The 13,253-nt window shown below is 44.6% G+C and overlaps 1 protein-coding gene across 1 annotated transcript in view; it reads right to left on the bottom strand.

Annotated features, from left to right (window-relative positions):
• Positions 1-4,608: 4,608 nt before the first annotated feature.
• CBLN3 (cerebellin 3 precursor) overlaps positions 4,609-13,253 on the bottom strand; it is an 86,428-nt gene continuing 77,783 nt past the window's right edge. The window contains exon 4 of the mRNA XM_069238294.1: positions 4,609-8,761. Within this exon, the coding sequence (XP_069094395.1) occupies positions 8,564-8,761 (198 nt within the window). The 3' untranslated portion in view covers positions 4,609-8,563. The remainder of the gene's footprint in view (positions 8,762-13,253) is intronic.

Below are 13,253 nucleotides of genomic sequence, written 5' to 3' on the forward strand. Positions count from 1 at the left end.
CAGGCACCCACCCAACAGCCATCCACCTCACAACAGCCTCCGGCCCATGCACCTTCACCCAAATTCAGCAAACGTACACCTCCTACAACCACTACCTCTTCCTCCACTCCCAAACCCCTGCCATCTTCCCGTCCCAGTGTGTCTAAAAAACTTTTCCTGGCTAACATTGACCTCTTCTCTACACCTCCCCCCCGTCCTTCCCCTAGGGCCAGGCTTTCCAGGTCCCAGCGCAGCACCTCAGCCAATAAAAATCCCCAGGCACAGTGGTGCCAGCAACTGCGGTGTCATTGAGTGCGCCACCCCTCATGGCTGCCAGTGTGCCACCTAGCGAGGCCGAGGACATTCCGCCACCTGCCAAGGTGAAGAAGGTGCCCATATCCCGGAGGGAGAAGCCGCACCTACCAGCCACCAAGGGCTCCTCCAAACCAAAACGGGACAGTGGCAAGACACCTGCGGCAACATCAAAGGTGGGGAGGAACACAAGCCAAAGAGCAGGTCAGGACAGGGCACGGTGGCTCCGATTGAGGGACTAGAGTCACCCCTTCTGTCAACCACTACACCAACCTGTATGGCGGCAGACACCGCCACCAGCACCGCCGCCTGCACTGCCACCTGCACTGCCACCTTCACGTCTGCAGCCTCAGCAACAGTCCCCAGCATCTTCCCCAGTGGGCAGCTGTCCGAGGCTGCAGGAGACGTCCTGCTGTGTCCCTCAAAAGGTGCTGACACATGCACCACTGCCAGCACCTCTCCTACAGACACTGCCGCAAGCACCGCCACCAGCCCCGCGACGTGCTCAGACAGTGCCAACACATCTGACATGGCTACCATCCCCAGTGGGCAGCCGTCTGAGGCTGGAGGAGACTTCCTGGGCCCTGCCAAGCTTCCATGAGGCATGACTCTCATCACTGTTTGCACCTGAAGGTGGCAGGCGAAGCCGCAGCAGGGTGTGGTATGTCTCTGCCTCCATGGCGTATCATGCTACCTGTTCCTAGGCAATCTCGTGGCACACACACCCATGTGAGGTAATGGGACCAGCCACACTGCATGTGAAGCACTCTAGGCACCAAGCCCCCTCCAGAACCAGTGGAGAAATACATCCACTACCTCAGTCCTTGGCAGGATGAAGCACTCTGGGCACAAAACCCCCTCCAGAACCAGTGGAGAGATACATCCACTTCCTCAGTCCTTGGCTGGATGAAGCACTCTGGGCATAAAGCCCCCTCTAGAACCAGTGGAGACTGTTTTCCACTTGAGAGACTGTGGCTTTGCGCTCCCCAGGATAAAGCAGTGGGCAAACCACCCACTGGAAAGACTTGGGAGACTGTGGCTTTGCACTCCCCAGGATAAAGCTGAGGGCAAACCACCCACTGGAAAGACTTGAGAGACTGTGGCTTTGCACTCCCAGGATACAGCAATGGGCATGGGGCCCCCTCGTGCAGCATTGGCGTTGTGCGTTGATCCGGCTGAGGTGCCTGTTTAATTTCGATCTGATGCCCCTGCAGTGTTCTCTCCGTTCCGAGTCAGGTATCTTGTGTAGGCTTCGCCCATGCATTTTGGGACCACTGGTCCACGGACAATGATTGGAACACTATCCGGACTTGTGTAGTTGGTGTTCATATTTGTATACACTGATTTTAGAAGTTGCACTATCTGATTTTTCTTGATTACACTCGTTACAATCATTTCCTTTTGTCCTTGCGTTCTTCCAGGGGGGTGGAGGGGTGTATATGTAATGGTGCTGCATGTATTCATGTGTATGGTGTTGTGGGTGAGAGTATTGCGTGTTGCGTGTGTGTGTCACTCTCTTTCCCCCCCCTCCCCTGTGTTGTAGGTGCAGTACTCACTGTGGTCGTCGACGAGTCTGTCCTGCTCCTGAAACAGAAGGAGGAAGACCAGCATGGGCAGGACTTGTAACTCGGGCTCCATGGCGTCCTGGTTCCTCGTTGGGTGTCGAGAGGTGAGTGGTTTCCCTTCTGTGTACTGTTTCTGCCGTGCTTTTGATAGCGTTGGTTCTGCCCCGGAAAAGGTGGCGGATAGGTGTGTTGTAATACAGTGGGCAGTACTTTGTCCTCCGCCTGTCTGTTGGCGGTGACCGCCACGGTGTTTGTTTCTACCGCCGTGGCGGTCGGAGTATTAAAGTGGATGTCTATGTTGGCGGTTTCCGTCATGGTCGTGATTCCATTTTTTTTGCCGCCAGCCTGTTGGCGGTATTACCGCTGCTTTTACACCGACCACCAGGGTTGTAATGAGAGTATAGGTCTAGAACATGCCACGGGCCCTCAGTGTACACGCATGACTCTTGTGTTTGGGGTGGCAAAAATAACTCATCATCATAAAGGTACTTAATCGTGCACAGGCACAGACTCCTTTGAAACACACAGTGGTCATTCTGGCCCCAACATCTCCTGTATGTGCTCACTTGTCTTGCATTACCAGGACTTCTGTCTCTGCTAAGTAACAGAAATGGGAGACAGCTGGGGACAGGAGGACGGATAAGTACAGGGAATGGTATAGCAAGAAAGGGGATGCAGATATAGAAGGGTGCTGGTAGAAATATGAGGTACTGAAATCCATAAGGTAGAAAGAGAGGGAGAGTAATTTGAAGAGAGAAAGTGAAGTAGCCTGAAAGAAAGATTACAGAGAGGTAGAAAGATGAAGATGTAAAAGAGAGAGAAAGCATGCCAGGTAAATATGTAAAGTGAGGTAAAAAGATGGGGGAAAGGAAGTGTACACCTAGGAATGATGTACAAATAGAGGTAATGTCACGTCCCACTCGCAGTCTGTGTCTGTGACCCACAGGAAGTATGGCGGAATTATTGTTCTTGTATGTTCTGCCTGGGCCCAAATAGGGGCGACCCTTCCTGGTAGCCACGGTGCTGCTGACGGAGGGAACGCCAAAGGCAGTCCGTGCCCTCCAGAAGGAGTCCCCGAGGGGAAAAAAAAAACAAAGGGGAAAAAACCTCAACAAGAAGGAACTCCTGAAACAAAAACTAAAATAAAAGAGAATCAAAACAAAAGGAAAAGGTGACCAGGAAAAATCTGGAACAAAATCAGAGTTTCAATATCTGAAGCAAAGGAACAGGAGCAAAGAGCACCACCTAACAGGAAGTGTTGCAGCGCAAAGAGAAAAAGAATCACACACCTTATATACCCCAGGAACAGGAAGTAACCGACAGGAAGTAAAAGGTGCCATCTTGAATTGGGATCCAGTGTTAAAATGCTATAGAAAAAACACCATAGTGAATAGGGAACCAGTGCATGCAGGGAAAAAAGGAAAGCATGCTGGGAAAAGAAACATGGCTAAAACAGTAAGTATATAATGAGCAGAAACAAGAGCGACAGGAAAGAAGAGAAGAAATAAAAGAGGTGAGAGGGGGGAGCAGGAGCTACTGGGGAAGCGCCGTACTAAAGAAAAAATGAGGCCCCATGCCCAATTTGGGGCCTCGACAAATGTAAGAAAGGCTCGGGGCGCAGCGCGTCCTACTGCTGAGTGCTGCGTCCCGAACCTTCGGCTCAGGTAGCGGCAAGCCGCGCGACAGATAAGGAGAGAGGTAGAGGTTAGAAATTAGATAAGTGACAAAGTGGGTGAAGTATAGAGACATGCAAACCAGAAAGTAGAGATCAGTAACATAGCGAGAGATGCAACGACCTAAAAGAGCTACAAATATGAGCCTCTCTTGGTCTAGGAGGAGGTGGTGAAATCTAGGCCTTCAAAAAGTGGTTTACTTTCTGCTCCGGTTGCCACCTGTGTTGCTCATCCTATTGTTGTCTCGGTCGTTGGCTATAAATTTAGAGCAGGAGGCACTCTTCTGCCTTTTTAAGGCTGCATGACTGCAGCAAGTTCGATTGTTGCTTCATCTGTTATGGCACTTATTTGGTGTCATGCCGCTTATTCGTCAGTATCCTTGCACGTGACCATCTGATTTACCGGGTGTTTAATGATAGCACAGTGTGGGTGTAAACACACACGAGACTCTTTTGCCCCTATGGCTCTAAGCAGATTCCTATGTTTTGGCATCCTTACATCCAGCAGATAATAGTGCACAGACCATCAGGACATCTTGTTCAACATCCAGCTATGGAAAATAGACCGAGCATGTCTTACGTATCCACACAGTGTAGATACACCATATACTTGAGTAGCATTGCACCCATAACAACCCACCCCTCGAAGTACAGAGAGAGTTGAGGTGGAAAGGGGTGACGTTCATAGAGTATATAAGCAGGGAAGTGAGAGGAAGCAGCAGTGAGCTGCAGAGAGAGGGGTGAGGTAGAGAGTTGAGGCAGAGGGGTAAAATGTAGAGCTAGGTGCATAGTGGCAGAAAGAGAGGTGAGGTGGGGTACAGAGGGCTGTATGTAGGGAGATCTAGGGTAGAGTGAAGCGAGCTGGAAGGGTAAGGGCTGGGTACATAAACATGGAATGATAGAGACAAAAAAAGGTGAGGTAGAAGATGTGAAGAGAAGTAACGAGACAGACGTGAGACAGAAAGATTTATGTTTTTCATTTAATTGCCACCAAGCACTGTAGAGTGCACATACTTCAGGACAGGCAATAAAAATAACATTTGATCAAGATCGCCGACTACAAACACCAAATACTACTAATTAATGTAACACGTAAAATCAAAATTATACATTAAAGTAGCATATTATTATGAGTCGCACCCACTCCACTGATCATCCGCTAAACTCCAACAGCGCTGCCAATAGCAAAACACATAGTACACAAACCTCTGTAACATAACTCACACACTCTTCTATGAGTCTTAATACCCATAAAAGTATTTTGTTACCCTGTTGCACTGTTATTAATCCCAAGCCTAAACATTTTCTCATTTGGCAGCCTTGTTGACATTTGACAGAGGAAAACGACTGACTAACATACACTTAAAAGTCCCCATCTCATCCTCTGGAGAACGTGTAAGGAATGCGAGTTGGCCATATAAAGCGCTCACATTATAGTTCAGCTCTACAGGTCAAGTGCTTTCCGTCATGCACATTTCACAAACCCACATCTAAAGTCCTGTTAAGTGCAATGGTGATTGAATTCACAGTGTGTGTTGTACTAATAACTGTGACTCATCTAACAAGCACCTCTAAGTGGAAGTGGATGTGCGATGATGTTTCTTCTGTGTAATAACCACTCTGTATCCGGCAGGGATCTGGTAACAGTGCTAGCTCTCACATCACACAGTGCTTTTGCAAAGGCCCTCTAGTTCCATATACAGTGATCACACTGTTATGATCCGAGTTACACATGCAGTGTGTACGTATGGTGGTGGGTTTATGAGGAAACATGTTGCGTCAGCGCCTGGATACCGCCATGGGTGACAAGTCGTGCTCTACAAGTCAACTGATGGATTGTCTCAGCAGATGTGACATGCGAGTGCGATTGATGTAGTAGAATGTTGGTTATGTTTGGTGGCTCACGAGAGAGTGTGGTTTAAAGTGGGGGGAGAGAGTGCTTGAGGAAGGAAACAGTGGCGCAGAAGTGGAGATGGAGGTGAAGGTGGACCATTGTCCGGTCTGTGGAGCGAGTTCAGAATAGAGGAGTTACACGTACTAGCACGGTGTTGGCGTTAGGTCACTACAAACAGAGATCTTTGGCTACTACAGAGGTCCTGATGGCCATGGAAACCATCTAGTTCTTTCCGTGATGAGCCCTGCTACTCACCTAAAGGCCAAATTGTTTAATACAAACAAGCCTGATGGCCAACCAGTTCACTTCACTAAAAAAACTAGTGAACTATTCTTAAAAGCCACTGACTTCATTCTCTGACCAACTTACTTTTTAACACCCCACCACTGTTCGCCGTCTTCATGACATAATTACCCCACATCCTTTTTGTCTGTTCAGTGCCCTTCTAGGGGATAGAAACACATAACATAGAGGAACAATCTATTTATTGATGAAGCATACAGTTACTTTGGCAATTAATTCACAGAATGAACAGCTAGCTCAGCCAATTGACTAGGCTACTGCAAACTGGTTTAATTGATCACCGCCAGGCACAACCCTTACCTACGATTTAGTCAGTTTGCTGGTGGAATCATCGCATTGAATAAAGAGTGGACAGGTTGGTAAACAGTCCATCACACAGTGTGACCATCCTGTGAGACCAACTCCTTTACCTGTTGAGCTCTGACTCTACTTAGAAGCTCGATCAGGGCGTTACCTGTCTTTGTCTAGTAAACACTGGCCATTAATGTGATGGGACACGCACATTTAATTGATATGGATAGCTACTTTGTAGGGCTGGCCAAGAAGCACGTTAAAATGGCAAGCATGTTAGTTGAGATAGGCACGAAGTGCACGTTTGCAGCAATGCCCAGTCATGTCATCTTTATGTAATGTCGTGTTCAAGCCTGCCTCTGGAGTGAGCAATATATTTGGAAATCTCTGTACACTTTGTACGCTCGACGAACGTGTGTGATGGGCTTTGTCACTGTTGTTACTGCAAGGTGTTATTTCCTGGGGAATCAAGATACTGAACCCAGGCAGCATATGGGAAGCAGAATTCAGCCTTGCTACTCAAATAAAAGGAAAATGATTCTCTTTCTACTAGATGAAACTCAAAATAAATGCTTTTCATATCCCAAAAAATCAACACTGTAGAAGTCGGTGCATGTAATATGGCAATGCCCTTTAACTCAGCCTTGATGCCTACATACCGCATAAAAAGACTCTACAAATCTCAGAGAACATCAGGACACTAATACTTAGCATAAAAAAATCTGACGTTTCTCCAGCGACTTAGAAGTGTTGGCTAGACTGACCATACTGGCCAACATCTCACTGCAAAAAGGCTATGCCTTCTGGTGCCAACCACTTCATGAGAACCAGAACCAAAGGCAAGAGCACAGAACATAAATGCTTCAGTGCCTCAGTCCATGCCTCTGAAACAGCCTTACCTGTGATGTGCAACACTACCAGTCTGCTGCTCTTCAGACCAAAACTGAAAAAGCACTTACTCTGAGCCCTTGATTTCTGCCACCACACAACTCTCCACTGAAATGTGCCCCAACTATATGATAATTAAATGATTACGACCTGCAAGCACCCTGGCTAGGTTTCCCAGAGGGGAAACATCCTGAACAACTAGGTCTAAACCACTACTTGCCTAAACCACTACTGCTAAACAACTAAAAAGTCTCTACAGCTAAGTACTGAACAACTACTGTCTAAACAACAATTGTGCCTGAATAACAATTGCCTGAACAACTAATTTTAAGGTAAGGTTTTCCTTTTGGTTTTTATGGTTTATTAGTTGTTTAGAATATATATATATATTAGTTGTTCAGGCAATTGTTATTCAGACACAATAGTTGTTCAGACAGTAGTTGTTCAGTACTTAGTTGTAGAGACTTTTTAGTTGTTTAGCAGTAGTGGTTTAGGCTATAGTTGTTTAGGACCTAGTTGTTCTTTCACATATTCTTCACAGAGTATCTCCACCATTCCAAGTTAAGTGTTGCCATTACCTTTGTTGTAGTATTTCTCACCTGTATTGTATTTCTCACATGGCAGAAAAAGTTGACACCTCCTTGCACAAACATCACCAGTTGCTTCTTTCAGAGGTTCCTAGACAAAATCTAGACTTGGAGTGCATACTACACAAACAAAAAAAATAATAATCTTTCACATACTGACCAAGAGAAGTGTAGATTGATGAACCTACTACAATGGCAAAGAATTTGCCCCAACTGTTTTGGTGCATGCATAAGTTTAGCAATGCTGCTTGTTCTGGTGTTTGAATAGCCACAGTTTCTCTGTAGTGAGGTGACTAGACTATCCACCACACTAACAGGGTGCCAAATACATGGCTGTCCACCATGGAATCCAACATGTTAATGGGCTACGACACCGTTGTACCAGCCTCTTAAGCATTCCACTGTTGCACAGGTCAATGTGTCCATCCGCAAGTTTTCGATGACCAGGCCAACTTTTTTCTACGATCAGTTAATAATCCATTGGGCATCCCCAAAGAACAGTGGTTGACCATGTCATTAGACTGCAAATCAAGAAGATAAAGAATGGTGGAAGCGATTTTATATAGAAAGAATGAGCGGCATATCTAAGCAGCTCAGATCTATATAGTAAAACAACATGAGTTAACATATGTGTTTATCTGACCTGCCAGCCAGTGATAGGTATGGCTCCCATCAAGCTAGTACATATTATTTTCTATTTAGTTTCCTACTATTCACGTCTTGGAGAGCTACTTCATTTTTAGGATGAACACGTTGTAGATGAAATAGTTCCATCCCTGGCAAAGAAGTTCCACAATGTCTTAGAGAAACATTGACAATTCAGATCTTTCTTTTAGTGGACACATTAGGTGTTTGTGTAGGTCTTCATCCAAGGACCAACAACTAAACGTTAATTTGTAACAAAGAACAGTGTTGATGGATTTATGGAGTGAGGTGTCCACCAACTCAAATTTCTGCTTCTTGACATGAAGCATCTTCCTTCTCAATTTCCTTACTCATTTCTTGGGTGGCTGGCCCTCTCATTCCTCAGTGATGGTGCTTTTTATAATACTTTTGTGTGGTGAAAATTTGATCAGAGGGGAAAGACCAGAAATCCCGAGAAGGTGGAGTATTTCCAGCCTCCCATCAGGTTTCCTCTCTCCAGCTTTAGGTACACCTTGTCTCCCTTCTCCATGTGCACAAGCGCAGAGTTGGTGGCAGCTTCCCTGGTGACATCCTTATCTCCAGCGAAGGCAGAGATGACAGGCCAGCCATTCACCATTAGGCTCACCTGTGGGGAAAGAGTTGCAAATGGTCACTAAGTAGTCCTATGAGCTGATGCACCATATTTATTTATTTCTTTAGCTAGTTATTTTGCGGTTTTATGTAGCAAATACCACAATGGTATGTAGCATTAAGCTAAAACTTTTTACATTCAGCAACTAGAAATGACAAAAAACAATAAAGGCAAGTTTAATCAGAAAACAACGTAGCAACAAAAAGGATGATTCATATAACTGCAGCAAATAATCACGGAAAAATTACGCTTGGCCTATAATGTTGTACCATTTCTAAATAGGTTGATTAAGTAAGGTTGACATGTTATGGAGTGCATGCTGAAGCAAAAGTACCTATATTGCAATATACATGTAAACATTTTGTACCTGGACCTCATGCAAATTATCTGGGTAAGATAGTCATTTTTTATTAATTTAGATTATTGGTTTCGTTTATTGTGTTTACATTCTGCATAAACTACATATGAAATAATGACTTGTGTTATAGTCACTGCACCAACAGTCCAGTAAGAACACTGGTATGTAGTGGTTTGTTGGTACATATACCACTTTATAAACGTGTTAATAGATAACTAATATGTCGGTGTGAAAACTATTGATAAGAGGATGGAGTAATTAGCCTTGTTCTTCTCTCTCACCTTCTCCTCTTGGTTTTTGTGCTAGAGTTTTGAACTTAATTTAAAATGGTGCATACCTGTTCATTTATGGTTAATAAAATATAGGTATAAAAAAATTAACACATTTAGTTTTGGTGGAAGCCCAATAAAGAAAATGCTGTTCTTCACTATTATTGCTCGAAGGCTTTGATTCTCCAATGCAGGTGGAGGTTCATAGAATTCACGTTCTGAGTATTTTTGGTGTTTTATTCCCTGTTCGGTGTGATGAGACATTGAGTCTGGCTTGCCGCCATGAGGTTGACAGTGTGCATGATATCAAAGGAGGCCAATACCTTGGCTCCAATGTATCTTCACCCAGCATGTGGACCGGGGTGTCTGTGACTCTTTGGGGCTTCACTGCAGATCAGCAATCATTTGTGCAGTTCTTCACCCCCTTTGTATTTGGCGAGGTGCTGCCAATGGAAATTCTCACAGGTTTCTCCCTATCAGAGGGTCTGCATGACACCTTGGTGCTTAACTGTCCCTCTTTGAGGATGGTTCTTATACCTTGACCGGTATACCTTTGGAAAATGATTGAGCTTGCTGCAGGTAGAGCGTCCAGGCCCCTCAACTAGACAGTCCTGCCTACATACAACTTTTCCGTCACACAAACCACAGGTCATCTGCCACTAGGTGTTCACCATCTTCTTGGTGTGCTGGGCTAAAGGGGCCCTGACTTTGTTTTCGTTCTAACTCCCTTACTGCTCAAGACTCCTTTAAGGACTCCTTCATGCGCTTGAGCGCTCCAAGCATCTCTCAAACTTCAGAAAGTCATTAACTTCTGCCCCCACGGAGGGATGTGGGATCAGTACTTGGATTACCGTGACGCCCCTCTGAAAAGAGAATGTTTTCTGGAAGCGAGTTTCACAATATTTTTTTACTTAGCTGACATATTTCAATTAAGCTTTTTACTTAGCTGACATTTTCCTCTCTCTTCTTACTAAGCTGACCTTTTTTTTTACTAGGATGTCTTTTTCCGGAGCTGACCTTTTCTTGTGATGACATTTTACTGGGCTGATGTTTTTCAGTGTCGTTGTACTAACGCTGACAGGATCCAATGATGTCTTTTTACCAGACAGTTTTTAATGATTTTTTCATATGCACGCATTTTTCTGTGATGGATTTTCATCTCTTCCAAGACGTTCATGTTATGTTGTTTTATTGTCCACAACCAGAGCCACAGTCTTTCTGTAAATGAGTTTTCATAGTTCTATTTTTTCACTGCGTTATTTTAGAATGAATAATTCTATCTACAGCATTTTTTACAACGCTCTCATGCTTAGCTATGTGTGCCTCACACTCCTTAGATGATGCGCGCTTCAAGGTGCCTGTACATACATCTACACAACCCAAGAACAAGGTAGACGGGAAGCATGTGAGGATATGGGGTGTTTTAAGAGACAGACAACAAAGAAGGCATGGAAGAGTGTGCTTTGCATCATTTGAAAATGGGCAAAACCACTCTCAAGGGTAATTACTGTCAACATGTGGAGACCAGATACATAGGTGGGTGAGTGGCTTCGGTGCAAAATAGGAAGATCAATTTGGAAATTGAATCATTAGAAAGTAGTAGATGGACCTGTTGGAGCCACCCACAGAGCAAGATGGCTGCTCTGTAAACCTATCACCTAGCTGTACCCTTGGGGTTTTTCGGCTGTCATAGAGGAGTACGCACCATTGAAACTGGCCTTGTGGGTGGGTGGAGGCAATACTGCCCCGGGTAGAATCCTCCCTTCGCATCGCCAATGTGTGATGACTCAGTGTTGACCACTGCTGAGCTCTTCTCACTCCAGGACATGCTGTGCCACATGGTGCTGCCTGGACTTGATAGATTGGCTTCTGGAGTACTTTGGACCAGCTGCCTCTTCTCCATCAGCCAAATGAGAGGGGCTCCACTATAGACAATGTTGAGAGACAGCTTCATACTTGGCCAAACTGAGGTACGGAACTATGATACCCGAGTCGAGACATCACAGACATGAAGGACCATTCATGTAGAAACAACACCCACCTATATGGTGTTCCCAAACAACTTGAGAAATGTGACGTCATAGCATTTTTGAAGGATTTTCTGCCTTGCCTGTTGAATCTACAATTCAATAAGGGCCAGATGTACTAAGCTTTTTTCTGTGCGCAAACAGTCCGATTCACAGAATCGGGCAGTTTGCGCACAGAAAAAAGCATTTTGGGATGTACAAATGCTATTTTGCAATTCCTTAATCTATTACCGAATCGCAAAATAGGTTTGCTAGTCGCTATTAAGATGAGGTGTGCCAAGGGCATCTCTTCCTAAGAGGGAGTCTCAGTGATATGTATGATTGTTTAGGGACTGTGAATGCGGTCACTAAACAATCGGAATTATCACCAATTTCAAATTGGTGGTAACCCATTTGCAAAGGCCCTTCCCCTTTGTGAATGGGAGCGCAAATATTTTTTCAGAGCAGGCAATGTTCCCACAGACAGCCTACTCTGAAAAAATGAAAAGAAAACTTGAATTTGTTTATAATGCATCCCGTTTTCCTCTAACGAAAACGGGATGCATTTTTAAAAAACTGCTTTACTGAAAAAGCAGTCACAGACATGGTGGTCTGCTGACCCCAGCAGGTCACTATCCCTTTGAGTGCGACCATTCCCAAATATGTCACAAATTATGACCTGCCTCATGAATATTATTGAGGCACATCCCTTGCGACCCATTTTGGAAGCGCTAACTGTGTCTAAGATACTGGTGCACAAAAGGTTTTGTGACTCGCAAATTGCAAGCCGCTAAATATTGCAATTTGGGAGTCGCAAAACCTGACCTTCATACAGCTGGCTCCTAAATCACTTGGCTTTCCGAGGGCCTATAGATTGTGATCATAAGGCCCCCAGAAGTCTGACAGCAAGAGGCCTGTAATAGCGCGCCTGTTGTATGATCAGCACATCTGTGATATACAGCAATCTGTTAAAAAGAAGGCGTGGCCCCTCATGTATGATGACAGCCCATCCATATTAATGCAGACTACTCTTGTGATACTGTGGTAAAGAGGAACAAGGTACTTGTAAGTAGGGGCGTAGCTTCAAGGGGCATGTGGGGTGTTACACCCCCCATAATAATTGCATTTCCTGATGAATAGTTGGGTACAGGTGCTTTCAGTCGAGTAGGGTGAGATGTCTGTCGGATTTCACCTGGGATTTTTGCATGCATACACTGACAAAAACATACACTCTCTCTTATCTCTGTTTTGAAAAACATATATTTTTTTATTTTACACAATGTTGTGTTTTTCTCCTCCTTCGTACTCATACCAATCCGCATTCCTCTCCCTTTCCACTGCCTCTTAAGCCCCTCTTATGCACCCTAGGTGTCCTATAATGTGTTTTTAAGTTTTATGCCAGCGTATTTGTCGGGAAATCTGAAGCTCACACCTCCCAGCCTTAATGACCAAGCTGCGCCCCTGCTTTTAAGGATACCCAAGCTCCGTCAGGGGAATATCAAATTTGAAGCAACTAGATCTGAGTTTTTCTTACAGATACTGTTTTACATTCTCTTATATCTTGCTTTTAATAAGAACAAGTCTGATGGGTCCAAGCCCATTAGTTTTTTAAAGTTTCAACGAATTATCAGAGATCAATTCAACCTTATATTATTCAGTATATTGCAAGCCTAATGCATTATGCAATCATTTTAATCCACAGATCATCATAGACCATCCTATGTCGGCTCTCTTTTTATTCATTATAATACTCTCGCTTCTAGGGGGCTTTTAACTTCAGTAAATCTTGACAAAAACAGGTGGGTTTTGTAAAAAAAAAAAAAGGTTGCTTGTGAAAGCAAAATGCTTTTCTT

This window comes from Pleurodeles waltl, chromosome 6 (assembly GCF_031143425.1).
Source record: "Pleurodeles waltl isolate 20211129_DDA chromosome 6, aPleWal1.hap1.20221129, whole genome shotgun sequence".
NCBI lineage: Eukaryota > Metazoa > Chordata > Amphibia > Caudata > Salamandridae > Pleurodeles > Pleurodeles waltl.